General features: G+C 37.5%; 1 protein-coding gene across 2 annotated transcripts in view; it reads right to left on the minus strand.

The window, feature by feature from the left end:
- The window catches only part of SNX14 (sorting nexin 14), a 52,585-nt gene continuing 40,022 nt past the window's right edge, over positions 1-12,563 (minus strand). For both annotated transcript variants that reach the window (XM_081998442.1, XM_081998441.1), the window contains 8 exons: positions 11,153-11,193; positions 10,880-10,999; positions 3,739-3,862; positions 3,052-3,216; positions 1,908-2,003; positions 1,111-1,202; positions 954-1,010; positions 1-188 (listed from right to left, as the gene is read on the minus strand). In XM_081998442.1, coding sequence (XP_081854568.1) covers positions 150-188; positions 954-1,010; positions 1,111-1,202; positions 1,908-2,003; positions 3,052-3,216; positions 3,739-3,862; positions 10,880-10,999; positions 11,153-11,193 — 734 coding nt within the window. In that variant the 3' untranslated portion in view covers positions 1-149. The remainder of the gene's footprint in view (positions 189-953; positions 1,011-1,110; positions 1,203-1,907; positions 2,004-3,051; positions 3,217-3,738; positions 3,863-10,879; positions 11,000-11,152; positions 11,194-12,563) is intronic.

The following is a 12,563-nucleotide window of genomic DNA, read 5'->3' on the forward strand; positions in this document are numbered from 1 at the left end:
ATGTCTTTATTGCATAAAGAGTTTTTTTTTAGAACTTAGATTTTATGTTATTTACAAGAAAATATACAATGCAAGGTTAAAATGTCACATGTCCATTACAATGGTGCACAGCAGATGTTTCTACTGGGTGTCCAGCAAAGTCCCTGCATTCACATCCAACATGACACAGAGCTAGCTTCCTTTGGACCCTGCCAAACAGTAAAGGAGAAAAAAATTTATTAAGTTTGAAAATGTGTATTTACATATAAATTACTGAACTGAGCTGCAATGACTAATAATATTTGAAAACATCAACTTGAAACTAGAGTTTGGAGGGAGGAAGTTTACTGCTTTCAGGTTTTTAATACTATTTCTCAGAATAGTTATTTTCTTTCTTTCTCTGGAAGTTCTCACCTTCCCCACTCCCAACTGCTAAATACAATTTTCTTAGGACAGCAATCATCTTCTCTGGAAATGGCACTGGCATGGTAGTTTTTTCAACTGGATTTCTTTCCTTCCTCTGCTAGGAATGCTTCTTCTCTCTCAGCTCTCCCTTGTCGCACAGAATCACACAGAATCACTAAGGTTGGAAAGGACCTTCAAGATCATCAAGTCCAACCATTAACCCAGCGCCACCATGTTCCCTAAACCACGTCTTGAAGCACCGCATCCACACGTTTTTTGAACACTTCCAGAGATGGCGACTCCACAACCTGCCTGGGCAGCCTGTTCCAAAGCTTGACCATGCTTGTCCTTGCATCCTGTCTGACAGACTCCCAGGGACTGGCTGTACATGGTATCAAAGGCAAAACTCACAACAGGCGTTTCTCACCTCTTACCCTTAGACCTTGTTCGCTTACGCACACTGCCATTAAACACAAGATGTATCAAGAGATCCAGTATATATCTGCACTGGTTATGTGTAGTAGGCTATACCTTCAAGATTCAAGCTCTTGAACACAGTTAGCACATACCTTACTCAGCTCTGGAAAGAGTTCTTGAATCCCAATGTCCAGCAGAACATAAGTTAACTAAAGGAAAATAAAGAAAATGAAGATGACTCCAAGGCAACATTACTGCTTTTTATTTTTAACTCTGCATTATAGAATTTTCTCACGTGTTACGAGTTACCTGTTTGTTGAGCACTGGTTGCTGCATTCCGTCAAACAGAAGCCTGATGCCTTCATATTTAGCCTCTTCCCCAATGCACTTGCCTATTAAATCTAGACCAGATACACAACAAATACACAAGTCATCAGGAAGCACGGGAAAACAGCTGTACAATGCAGTCATAGAATACCCGTCAAAAAAAAAGTTTAATTTAAAGAAATAGTTCAAATTTTTTCTGTCTAAAGTGGTAAACAGGAAAAAAACAATCACTCCTTTGATTCCTCCTTTTTTCCTCCCTTTCCTTCAGGGCTGCACACCTAAGTAATTATTACACTTCTTATAATATCCACGTGTTGTCCTAATACATTGTTTAATAAACGACAAGCTGAAATTTTTAAAGTACTTTCTAAATAACCTAGCAAATGGGCCCCTCTTCCCTAGTTTATACAGCATAAGGAGAACTCATATTTATCGCCTGGCTTCATGATGTGCCTTTTTTAAGCCAGATTTCATCCAGATAAAATACAAAACATAGGAGCATTCTAAAGATGAAGAAAGTATGGTATTAAGTATATTAGTAAAGCTCTTTATTTCCTTCATGTCTTTATTAATCCCTATATTTTCCCAACCTTAGTCAGCTACACTTACGTGATAGAACTGAACTCCTGGGTTTTTACACCTAGTAGCAGTGTTCTAGTCAGCTCAAATCTCAGCAGCGTAAGTATTATTTGAGTTGTAAAGCTAACGTGACTGTATTTGGGTTATATATCTGCTTGAACAATTAACCATACTCATTGGAGAGTCATGAAATACAGAACCTGGAATGTATCTCATCATTTCTTCAAAAGTCTGCTTCGCTCGCTTCTGCTTATCCTGGAGGGAACGCGGTTCGGTATTCTCACAGAACACAGCATCTGCAGCAAAGACACATTGAAAAAAAAGAATCTTTAGGCAGCTATGCATCATGACATATAAAATGTGTTTTGGATTATGGCTTCGAAGTTGAACTTCTTTTCTGTATGATCTTGACTGGAAGGGAATTCTAGCCTTGCCAGATAATGGTCTTTTGCTTACATTAGCCTGATTTGGATCCAGCCCCATCTGTGTGGAGGACAATAATCTTTTGCCAATTTGTTTCCATTCTTTTCAAATTTTTAAAGCATTATCTTCTAGGTTTGGACCAATTCTGCTCTGGGTTAGTATGATCTCCTTACTTTAATTTCCCTTATACTTTCAAAACTAGAGGCAGTATTTATACCTTGTGCTAAAACACTGTCTGGAACTGCCAAAAATTTCAGATTTACCTACAAGTAAGAAAACAATAATTGCTGTTCATCAGAAATATTAGGAACTCAGTTTTGGTTTTAGGCTTTCCTTTCCTGTCTTTCACAAGCTTTCTTTTTGGCTTGATAAGGACAGAGATGTCTTGATTCCAGAGCTTTGGCCAGATGTGTGGTTTAGATAGGACTGTAGTCAGACAATCCTTCTCTACAGTTATGAGGTCATTTTTAAATTTTTTTTTAACCTTTCTCCCCTTCCCTTATTTGAAGGTCAAGAACACTCAAGCCCTCTCAAAAGCCCACCACAAAGGGAACAAGAAAAATTAACAGTAAAGGACTGTGATGTAGCACACAAGTGAAAAGTAATTTAAAGACTGCATGAAATACTCATGCTCTGATATACTAAACCACCTTTATTCTGTTTTTCTTGTTCTTTGCACACCTTGGCAAATCATTATTCATAATACTTTGTTTGGTAATCATCATTGACAGACAAAATGGCTGTCTCAGCACCTTTCCACAACTAGCTTTTAGAATTTTTTTATAAGGCCCACTTGGTTTTTAAAATTCCATTAGCTTTCATCAAGCATTGCAAAGTTTACTGCTTGGAAACTTCACAGAAGGTATTTCAAATATGAAACTAAAGCAATATTTTCACATCAAAGATGTAACTTTTACTAACCTCTCAGCAGTGTTATCAGAGAAACCAACCGGTGCTCCTGAAATAGCTGTTCTAGCTTATAATGCAAGTAATAGTCTGTGTACAGTTCCAATGTATTTTTGAAAAGAATTCTTCCTCCCATCAAGAGGTGATGCAGCCAGTCAGGAATGCGGAAAACTACCCTACCTGCAAGGTTACAGTAACACACATTTATAAGGTTCTCCTAATACCGATGATAAAAGAATCACTTATTCAAAAGGAGAGAAAGAAATTGCAAACGAATAATATTTCGGTTTTGTTAGTGCAATGCTGGGGGGGGACAGGACACACACACACAAAAAAAAAAAAAAAATCGGTATTCTCCAGATTATCAAATATTTCCTTTAACTATTTTTATTAGTTCCCAGAGTGCACAAACAGCCTAGGCACATCTGAGAAGAGGGAAGGGACCTAGTCCCATAAGCTTTTACTCTGAGATGCAGAAAGGAGGAGATATAACAAAACAACTGAGCAATAATAAAGGATAAATTATGATATTTTAGCACAGCAATGAAGTCTTTTAAAGAATGACTGTCTTCCTAGGTTGTATACTGTTAAGCTTGCAAGTACTGAATTATATACGAGTACTACAATAAAATTTTATTTCTTACCAAAGAACTTCATATTTGGCAGGAAGTATAAGAATAATTACGAGAAATCATTTCTTACCAACATACATTAAGTAGTCATAGACTCCTTCTACAGTCATCATTTCCATGAAGTAGTTCTGGTTTTGTCGTCTTTCTGTATTCTCAGACCGGTTTGCATTATTCTTGAACAAATCATTGAAAAGCTAAAAACAGAAACATTAAGACTGAAAACACTGCATTCAAAGGCAAAAAGCATAACCACCAGTTCTTTGGTTGGTTTTTTTTGTTTGTTTGGTTGGGTTTTTTGGGTGGGTTTTTTTTTTGTTTTGTTTTTTTGGGGTGGGTTTTTTTGGGTTGTTTTTTTTTTTTTATAATTAGAAGTTGTTTTTCTCCAGACCTTTCAAAGAACTAATCAGTTTTTGTTTTACCTTTTTTTTTTTTAAGTCTTAATTTGTGAGCCCTTTTGCTCCTGGTACCTTCACAGAATCACAAAATTGTTAAGGTTGGAAAAGACCTTTAAGACCATCAAGTCCAATGATCAACCCAACACTACCATGCTCACTAAACCATGTCCTGAAGTGCCACATCTACATGTCTTTTGAATACTTCCAGTGATGGTGACTCCACCACCTCCCTGGGCAGCCTGTTCCAATGCCTGACCACTCTCTCAGCAAAGAGATTTTTCTTAATATCTAGTCTAAACCTCCCCTGGCGCAACTTGAGGCCATTTCCTCTCGTCCTATCTCGACCTTATCCCATAAGTAGTCCCATACCACCTAGGCAGTACTCCTTCCCTTCCCCAAGTCATTAGGCTTCAGCAGCTGGAAAGGAGGCATTCTCTGAATCCTGAGGCTCTCCACATTTGACAATACCTAGCAGTCACCATTAACAGTTTATTTTAAATTATCTTATCCCCGAAACTGTTGCTCTAAAGATAAAAAAGAATTTATACAAAATACTCTGTATTATGAAAAGAAAGTTCAAAAGTTTATGCCAAGCTTCTAAAAACAAATCCTAGAACTAGAAGCAAATGCAACGTAATTATAGTGTTGCCTCGTTTGAGATGATTGCTACTGACACAGATTTTTCTGTATCACTCCCAAATTAAAAATAGTTCCAAGGAACAGGAAGTAATTTGCTTATATGTGGTTCACTTTCTGTAGAGCAATTCTCCCTGAAATAAATAAGGCCATAAAACATCCAAACAGGCTCTGAATCATGCAAGCCTCTAAACAGAATGCTCTGCACTCTGAGGAAAAATTACATTAGGAAAACTGGCAAGACGCAGGTTTTGACTTGTACTTCTTTAGGCCCTCTCTTTTGTTAAGTGCTGAACTGCTGGCATTATCTTCACAAAGCTCACTCAAACTAAACATCACCAGGTTATTACATAAATTACATGAAAGAGCAAATGTGGTTAATGCACTGGTGGATGACTGGTATCCAGGAAGGTAACAAACCTAAAAAGAACAGGTAATTATTCACACCTACTGTATGAAAGCACCCCTGGTATGCTGTTTAGAAAACCCTGTATAAACTGAAGTCTATATCCTCCTCAATATTGAAACTAGGACCCTGGGAAAGCCTTAGTTGACTCACTAACTTAAACAAGAGCCTCATTTATTTTTTAGATACACCCCACGACCTGACAGAGGCGATACATGCCAAGCCAACTCAAAGCAGCCCATTGTGCAATGTAGATACAGGTTCAGAGGAGTGTGCACTGGCCAAACTAAAGCATTAACAACAGTCCAGTAGGTGACGTATAAATAAAAAAATCAAACGTGAAGGCCATCTGAGGGCAAAGCTTTTTGACCTCCAAAAGTTATTTCAACTTCCATCCCAAACCAGCAGTATCTTTTGGATGTAGTACGTACCTTGGCACATGGATAATCTTGTTTTGCACCTTAAATATAATGGTTCCTTGATCATTGTCAAGCTTTGAAAGCTTAAACTCTTGCACATGGCATTTCAGAAAGCAACAGCAGATCAATGCATGCCAAAATACTGAGCCAATGAGCAGTTTCTGTGAAGTATTCCAGTGCAAGTATGTATTCTACAGTCATTAGCAATGCACATCTGAAGGATGCAGCAATCGTAACACAAAGTGGCATTAAATCTCTATTTAGGTGTTTTGCACTTTCCAGGATTTTGGCTTAGAGGAATGCCAAATGAAAAACATACAATTGGATATCTAATACAAAAGTTGAGATTATATTCACAATTCAGATAAGCACTTGATTTTGTTTTTAAATGTTTCTGCACATGTATTCGAGACATGATACAATGCTCACTGTTGTAATTGACTAAAGAAAAGCAAGACAAACTCCAATGTTATCGTTATTCGTATCTTTAAAATTAAACATTTACTGTGATTATGACCATGAAATATTCTTAAAAGGTTTTCAATGAGGAAATTCCACAGATAGGTTAATAATGGAAGCTAAGCTCTGAAGCACATGAAAGATAAAAAGCCTGTATTAAGAAAGAGACCAAAGTAATCCCTTGTACAATAGGTTATCTATTGTACCTTGATAGGAAAAGCTAGCAAAATAAGTACAAATGCTTACATAAGGTGCCTGATAGAAAAAAGAAAGTTACTCAATAGTGAGTGCATATGCAAATATACACCCATACATTCCAGCACAGGTGTGAAGTTTATAGAAGCAATATCACAATTATGAACAATATCTACAGCCAGGGGCATGAACCTCTCCACCATTTTTCCTGATCATTTGCAAAGTACAGATGACTATACCAAAATGGTAAGAAGAAAGGATGTAAGTGTCTGAACCACATCAGTCAGCGTCTTCCTCCAAGTAACTATGCATGAACATACATTATACTGTTGGTGTTCCAAAAGCAGTTTTTATTGCTGCTGGCACGTCATAAGAAGCCAGCAGAACAATGCTTTTATAGGCATATTTTGCAAAGTCTGCATCAGCTGAGAAGTCCTGACCTATTCTAGCAAGTCTGACGAAAGTACCTTCAGAAGATGGTAGAGCTGCTTAGACCTTCAGAATAGAAACATAGCTGGGAAAGCCAGAAATCCTGTTGGTGCTCCTACAAGGGGGAAGCAGTGTTTTTTGTTCACTTGTTTGTTTTAAGCAGGGAGATTGGTAACTCTTTCAGTCTAGTGGATCTGAAACAGGATAAAATGCAATTGCTACTGGCTGTACTGGGGTTGACTACCCATGTTCAGTATGCATTTTTAACTATAAGTCTTTCCACCAATATTTAAAATATAGACACACACCAGGAATATTCAAAAGGAAGCAGCAGGCAGAACATTTTTCAGAAAAAGTAGGTACATTTCTGATTGAACTCAAGCTTTCACCTGCCCTGACAGACTTTCAGGCATTTCTTATTCAGCCTGTTGATGAAGAGGTAGTCTGGATGTACCCTGTTCACGGCAAGAGAGTTGACAGCACAAGCACTGGGGAACATGTATTGTACTCTCAGCAGATTCCGACATGTTGATACTTGAATAAACAGATCTGTGTCAGGCAAGGTATATGGGAACACTATGGCAATACAAGCATCAGCTGGAGATAGACTCTAGCATTTACAAAAAAATTGTTTTGAAGAACTTTCTTGCCATGAGGTAACATGCTCTTCTCAGAGATGGGCACTCAAAGTGCCGAACTTCTGACTCTTCAGCTGCCTGGCAGATCTCCTCACTGACTCCATACAGGCAGCTCATCGTGCTAGCGATTTAGCATTCATCTCTATCACCAGCTTCTGTTGGGTAAGGGTGCCAGGCTACAGCACAGTGCTTCTATCTTCACAAAGATGTCACATAGCACAAGAGAAGTGAAACTGCAGAACTGAACAGCTGAAGTCTATGCCAGATGTATTTCTGGGGTAGGGAGGGGTGCTACCTCAATCTACCTTTGGACTGAACACTCTTAATGCCTGCATTCCTAGACAGCATTTTCCAGCTTAGTTTCATCTGAAATAAATTCAGTTAATGAGTTCTAAGACAGCTCCCTAGTATGAGAGAAAATGCGATAAGCGGAGACAATCAGGAGATTTGCTTCCAAAAACCATCACTGACCTGAACTAAAACGGGCTGGCAGATGAAACCAGCGTGGCTTACAAATCAAATCCAAGAAGCGACAAGATATAAATGGTGCAGTGTCGTGGCACGTGGCACAAAGCTTTTCCCAAGTGTGGGCTGACTTGAGAAAGGGAAAACCGTCTTCCAAAGAAGGCACAAGTACCCCAACAAATCAGCAAGAGGGATGAATTTCACAATGTGCATGGGAAGCCTCAGCAGAGACCCTAACACAGCACAACCTGGGATATCAGATTTCTAATTATTAGCTATCATGGGAATAAGCGTGTGCGCTCTGGCTAAGCTGATAGATGGGAAACCAGTGAGAAAGCAGTCAGCACGTGAATTCCTTATGCATACATGCCTCTGCTGGTCAAAATTGGTAGTATAGTTTGAGCACAAACAGATACTGAGTATCTGATCATAGCACTGCCTCGCAGCATCCCCCAAAGCACAGTGTCTTGAGCACCCACCGTTAAGTAACAACCATAGCTCTGCAGGAGATACACCGAAGTCTCAAACTTCCCATCCATTTGCAGCAAATTGCTCCCCAAAACAAAACAGATTTATTTGGGGAAAGAAAAAAGAAAATTTAAAATACATGTAGAACCTATTACTTATTCATAAAACAGCTAACTAGAATAAAGTTGCTTAGAAAACCAGTGAACTCACTCTCACAATAGACAGTGAGAAGGAATGGACAGCTGGGGCTAGCCTGATCTTTTTTGGTCTCTACAAAGAAACTCTTATCTCACGTCAAAACAACCTGAGGAGTTCTAGCAACAGCTTTGATACGGACTCTACAAACTTGCCTCCAATGGAGTGCATACTTGGGCATACTTAGTCAATGGTGATAAGGAGGTTTCCCCCACAATACTGTTTCTGAAAATGGCATCAGAAAACAGAAAGCAGTAAAGATCTATGTTTTATTCAAGGAAACTTCCGCATTCCAAAATGAAAGCCAAAATGCAGCCAGCTCTTTACCTTCCTGGGATCACCATGGTTGAAAAGAATTGGGAAAACCTCATTTCACAGACTGAATTTCTGTACACATGTTCTTTTACAAGAATAACATACTGACACTTCAGAGTTTGCATTTTAACTGAGCAATCCTATATACATTTTTTTAACCTTGTAGAACCCAAAATGGTTTTGAACACCACTTTAAATTTTGATCCTTTATTAAAGTTTTTCAAACAAACTACAGAAAGAACCCTGTCTTCATAGGAATGCTTCAGAGTGCAAAGCTTGTTGCTCAAATATTTCATTTAAGCATCTTAAATGTATTAAAACTACTAACTTCAGTAGTTCTTGACAGATCACAGTAAAAAATTAACTGATTGTTCACACTATGCTGTCAGCTGTTTTATAAAAAAAAAATTTGAGTATTTATGCATGCACTGTTTCTAGCACAAGTGAAAAACTCCACATCTGATTTTTAAAACTGCATTTATACTCCTCTGAATAGACAGCAACAGCAAAATATCTTACAACAGCAAAATATCTTAACCTTGGAAAGAGTGTTCAAGGTAAGAAAGGGCTTGAAATGAAGGCTACTCATTTTGTGTGTGTGTACATGTAAGCTAACACTACAATTTGGCTGTAGTAATTCAGACTTCAGGTTTAGAAGATGAAATCTAAACAAATTAATAGGTTTAACTCCCATTGCACTTAAGTATAAAAGTTTTGTAGCTGCAAATTCTGTAAGTGTCATAATGCTATAAAAATGTCCATAGTGAGGGAAATCAAAAGGTCCACTTTAACAGCCCATCACCAACAAAAACCATAAATGGATCCTGGGCTTCTAGCTCTTGCAAGAAGAGAATGGGCATAGACAGTACTTTTCACCAATACTCTTCCAGTCTCCAACTGTTTTCAGCTAAAGAAAAGTTCAAGAGCTGGATGATGTTTCTCTCTAGGTGTTCACCCTGAATATATTTCCTTTTTTGTGAATTTGTCCAGTCTTACCTTATAGTTGTTTAAACTTCTGGTATTCACAACATCTTTTGGCAAGGAGTTCCAAAAATCTATTAACCATTGCAAGAGATATCACTTTTTGTTTTGAACCTGGCTCCTACCACTTTCATTTAATACCTCTTAGTTTTTGCACTACAAGAGAGAGGGGAAAAAACCCCAATCTTTACCCCCTGCTCTCTCACGCTATGCGTTATTCTTTAGACTATCACAGATCTCCAATTTATCATTCTGCAAAATGAAGTGTCCCAGCTTACATAGTCCAGTTTCAACTCCTCTTCCCAAAGCTAAAGAGACAGCAGAACAGCACACAGTACTGAGTTTTCTCTTAGAACCTCTCACATGTCAAAGTGTATGCACATTTTAAATATTCTGTCCCAAATCACATCAACTCTGTAACACTGAGTTTGAGTCTCTGAAATCCTAGTCCAGAAATAATATTCTTATGTAAATTCCACAGATACATTAACACTCTAAAGCAATCCAAGACAGAAATATAAAGACCTTTTAAAGCCCCTGAAGCTAACAGAACTCTTTCAAGTAAGATTTACCTGTCTCTAGCCACAAACATGGGAAGATTAAGAAAGGAACTACCTTTTCCTACAGTCAAATAAAAAGTTATAATTGGAAGTGCTGGGCTTTAGCTGTGGCAATGTTGGAGAGAGAAACTACAGTTAAGTTATATAGTTAACCTATTATGTATGCCAGATGTCCACAAACTGTATACTCATGTTTTAAAGGCAGATAAACAGGTATTAGCACCTTGACAATTTGGCTTGTAGCACTTTGACGAGCCACACATTTGTCAAACACTCAAGCTTGTCTCATTTCAAAAAGTAAGCTGCCTTATGGTATTAAAACATTCCCCATTTTACACCTTTGCTTTCCTCCTCCTCTCTGCACTTCTCAGGCTCTCTACTCTGTATTCTCATCTCCAAATATAGTAAGAATTTAAAAAAAACAAAAAAACGAACAAAACAAAAAAAGCCCTCAACCAACAACCTACCCCCAAAAGTCATTCATTTGACATTCATTTTTGTCATTCAAAGATAGAAGAGGACAAATCTCTCTGCACTACTATTCTTTCTCATGCGAAACATATCTATTTTTTGTTTATTCTTTGCATTTTCAAAGTATGGTCAATTTTCCCCACTCCTCTAAAATGTAAAAGGAAGATGACTTACTGTACCTTCTTGTTGTTTTCAGAAGTGGGACTCAAAATGGTAAGTTCAGGCCTACTTGGTTTAGGCTTGGGAGATTCACAGGAGTTGATAAAATTCATGATGAATGGTTCCAAATGCTGACCTTTCTGAAATAAGATATGAGTAACCTGTCATTTGCATAATTATAGGAAAAAAAGTTTAAAAACTGAGTTTCCAAACAATTTTTTGACTAATCTGTAAGTTAGTAGCACATAAAATTAGTCATTGAAGTTAAAATGGTGGCAACCTGGAAGACTTACCTCCTTCATCAGCTTTCCTGGAACAGATTTTATAATTTTACCTACAATTAGAAACAAACAAACAAAAACTTTGTTATCACTGCCTGATGTTAAAGGCATTTTGCTCTGCTACATTTTATGTACTCGTTGTCCAGTACTTAATTTAAAATACAGATTTAAAAAAACATTGTATTTTTTTTTAATTTGGCACAAAAAGCTACAAAAATAAAGTCTTCCACATATCCATCTTATAACTTAGTGCTTGGCACTTTTTGAGAAACGATACTTAAAATATGAAAAACATACAGATGATTATCTGAATACTTTTTTTAAAAAGCCAAATACTCCAGATCTGCCTTTGTAATTTTTCTAGAAGCTCAAACATAAATAGCTATAGCACCATAACAGCAGTACTATAAGACACCAGCAAAGGCACAATTTTCTGTATTTAAGTTCTTCATCCTTCCTAAATACTTATCACAAAAACTGAGATTCTCCCTTCTCCCTGAAAAAATTCACTAATCTGGAGAGATTCTAAAAGGATCCAGTCCTGAAAATATTGGTGAGCAAAGTTTTATAAATTGGACAGGCTACAGCTGTGGTCTTAAAAATAATCTCTTCTGTCCTTTTAGGGTTATCAGGATACAGCATAGTAACTTTGAATGCTGAAAAATGAAGTGTCTAGGATTAGTTTTATTTTAAGCACTACATTTACAGTATTATTTTTCTTATCTACATGTCATTAAATTTGGAACTTGCATTGGAAAGTATACATGATGATCAAATGATAATAATAAAATTGCTCATTCTCACAAAAAGCTCTACTGAGATGCCAAGATTTGTTAAATTATGTTTAGGAAAGTGAAGCATAGTTTCAGACATGAGATGCATTACAGTAAGCACCATAATTATATGCTTTTTTTAACAATGTACAGTTGGGTCTAGAGGGGAGGTCTGAAACAAAACCAAACCCTTTAACCAGAGGATCACCACCAAAATCTCACTCAACAACCTAGTAAGCACACTAAGAGAACAGCCAGCCCCACAGGTTCACACCATGACCAGGAGAAGCAGAAATGCAGAGGCACAGTTCAGACACAGCTTTCCTGGACCACACTGGTGCCAGAACCTCAGGTGCTACAATACACGAAGACAGAATGGCCATGAGGTTGGCCTTACCAGCCCAGGCCCACCAGCCTGAGACAGCTACATTGCAGCCAAGCTGTAAAGTCACACTGCAGTTTACCTTTTGGATTTATCATCAAATGTTACATTAGACATCAAGAATTTCTCAACTTCCGTTTGGCCTGCCTAATATCACAGACACCACTGCTTCAAATTCTATTAAGTAGCTCATGTAAAAAGAGAACTTTAAGACTAGAACTTAATACTAGAAATGTTAAATATTGCAATTTTCAGACTAAAATAAACA

The sequence above is a fragment of the Phaethon aethereus genome (assembly GCF_964289735.1).
Source record: "Phaethon aethereus genome assembly, chromosome: 3".
Lineage (NCBI taxonomy): Eukaryota > Metazoa > Chordata > Aves > Phaethontiformes > Phaethontidae > Phaethon > Phaethon aethereus.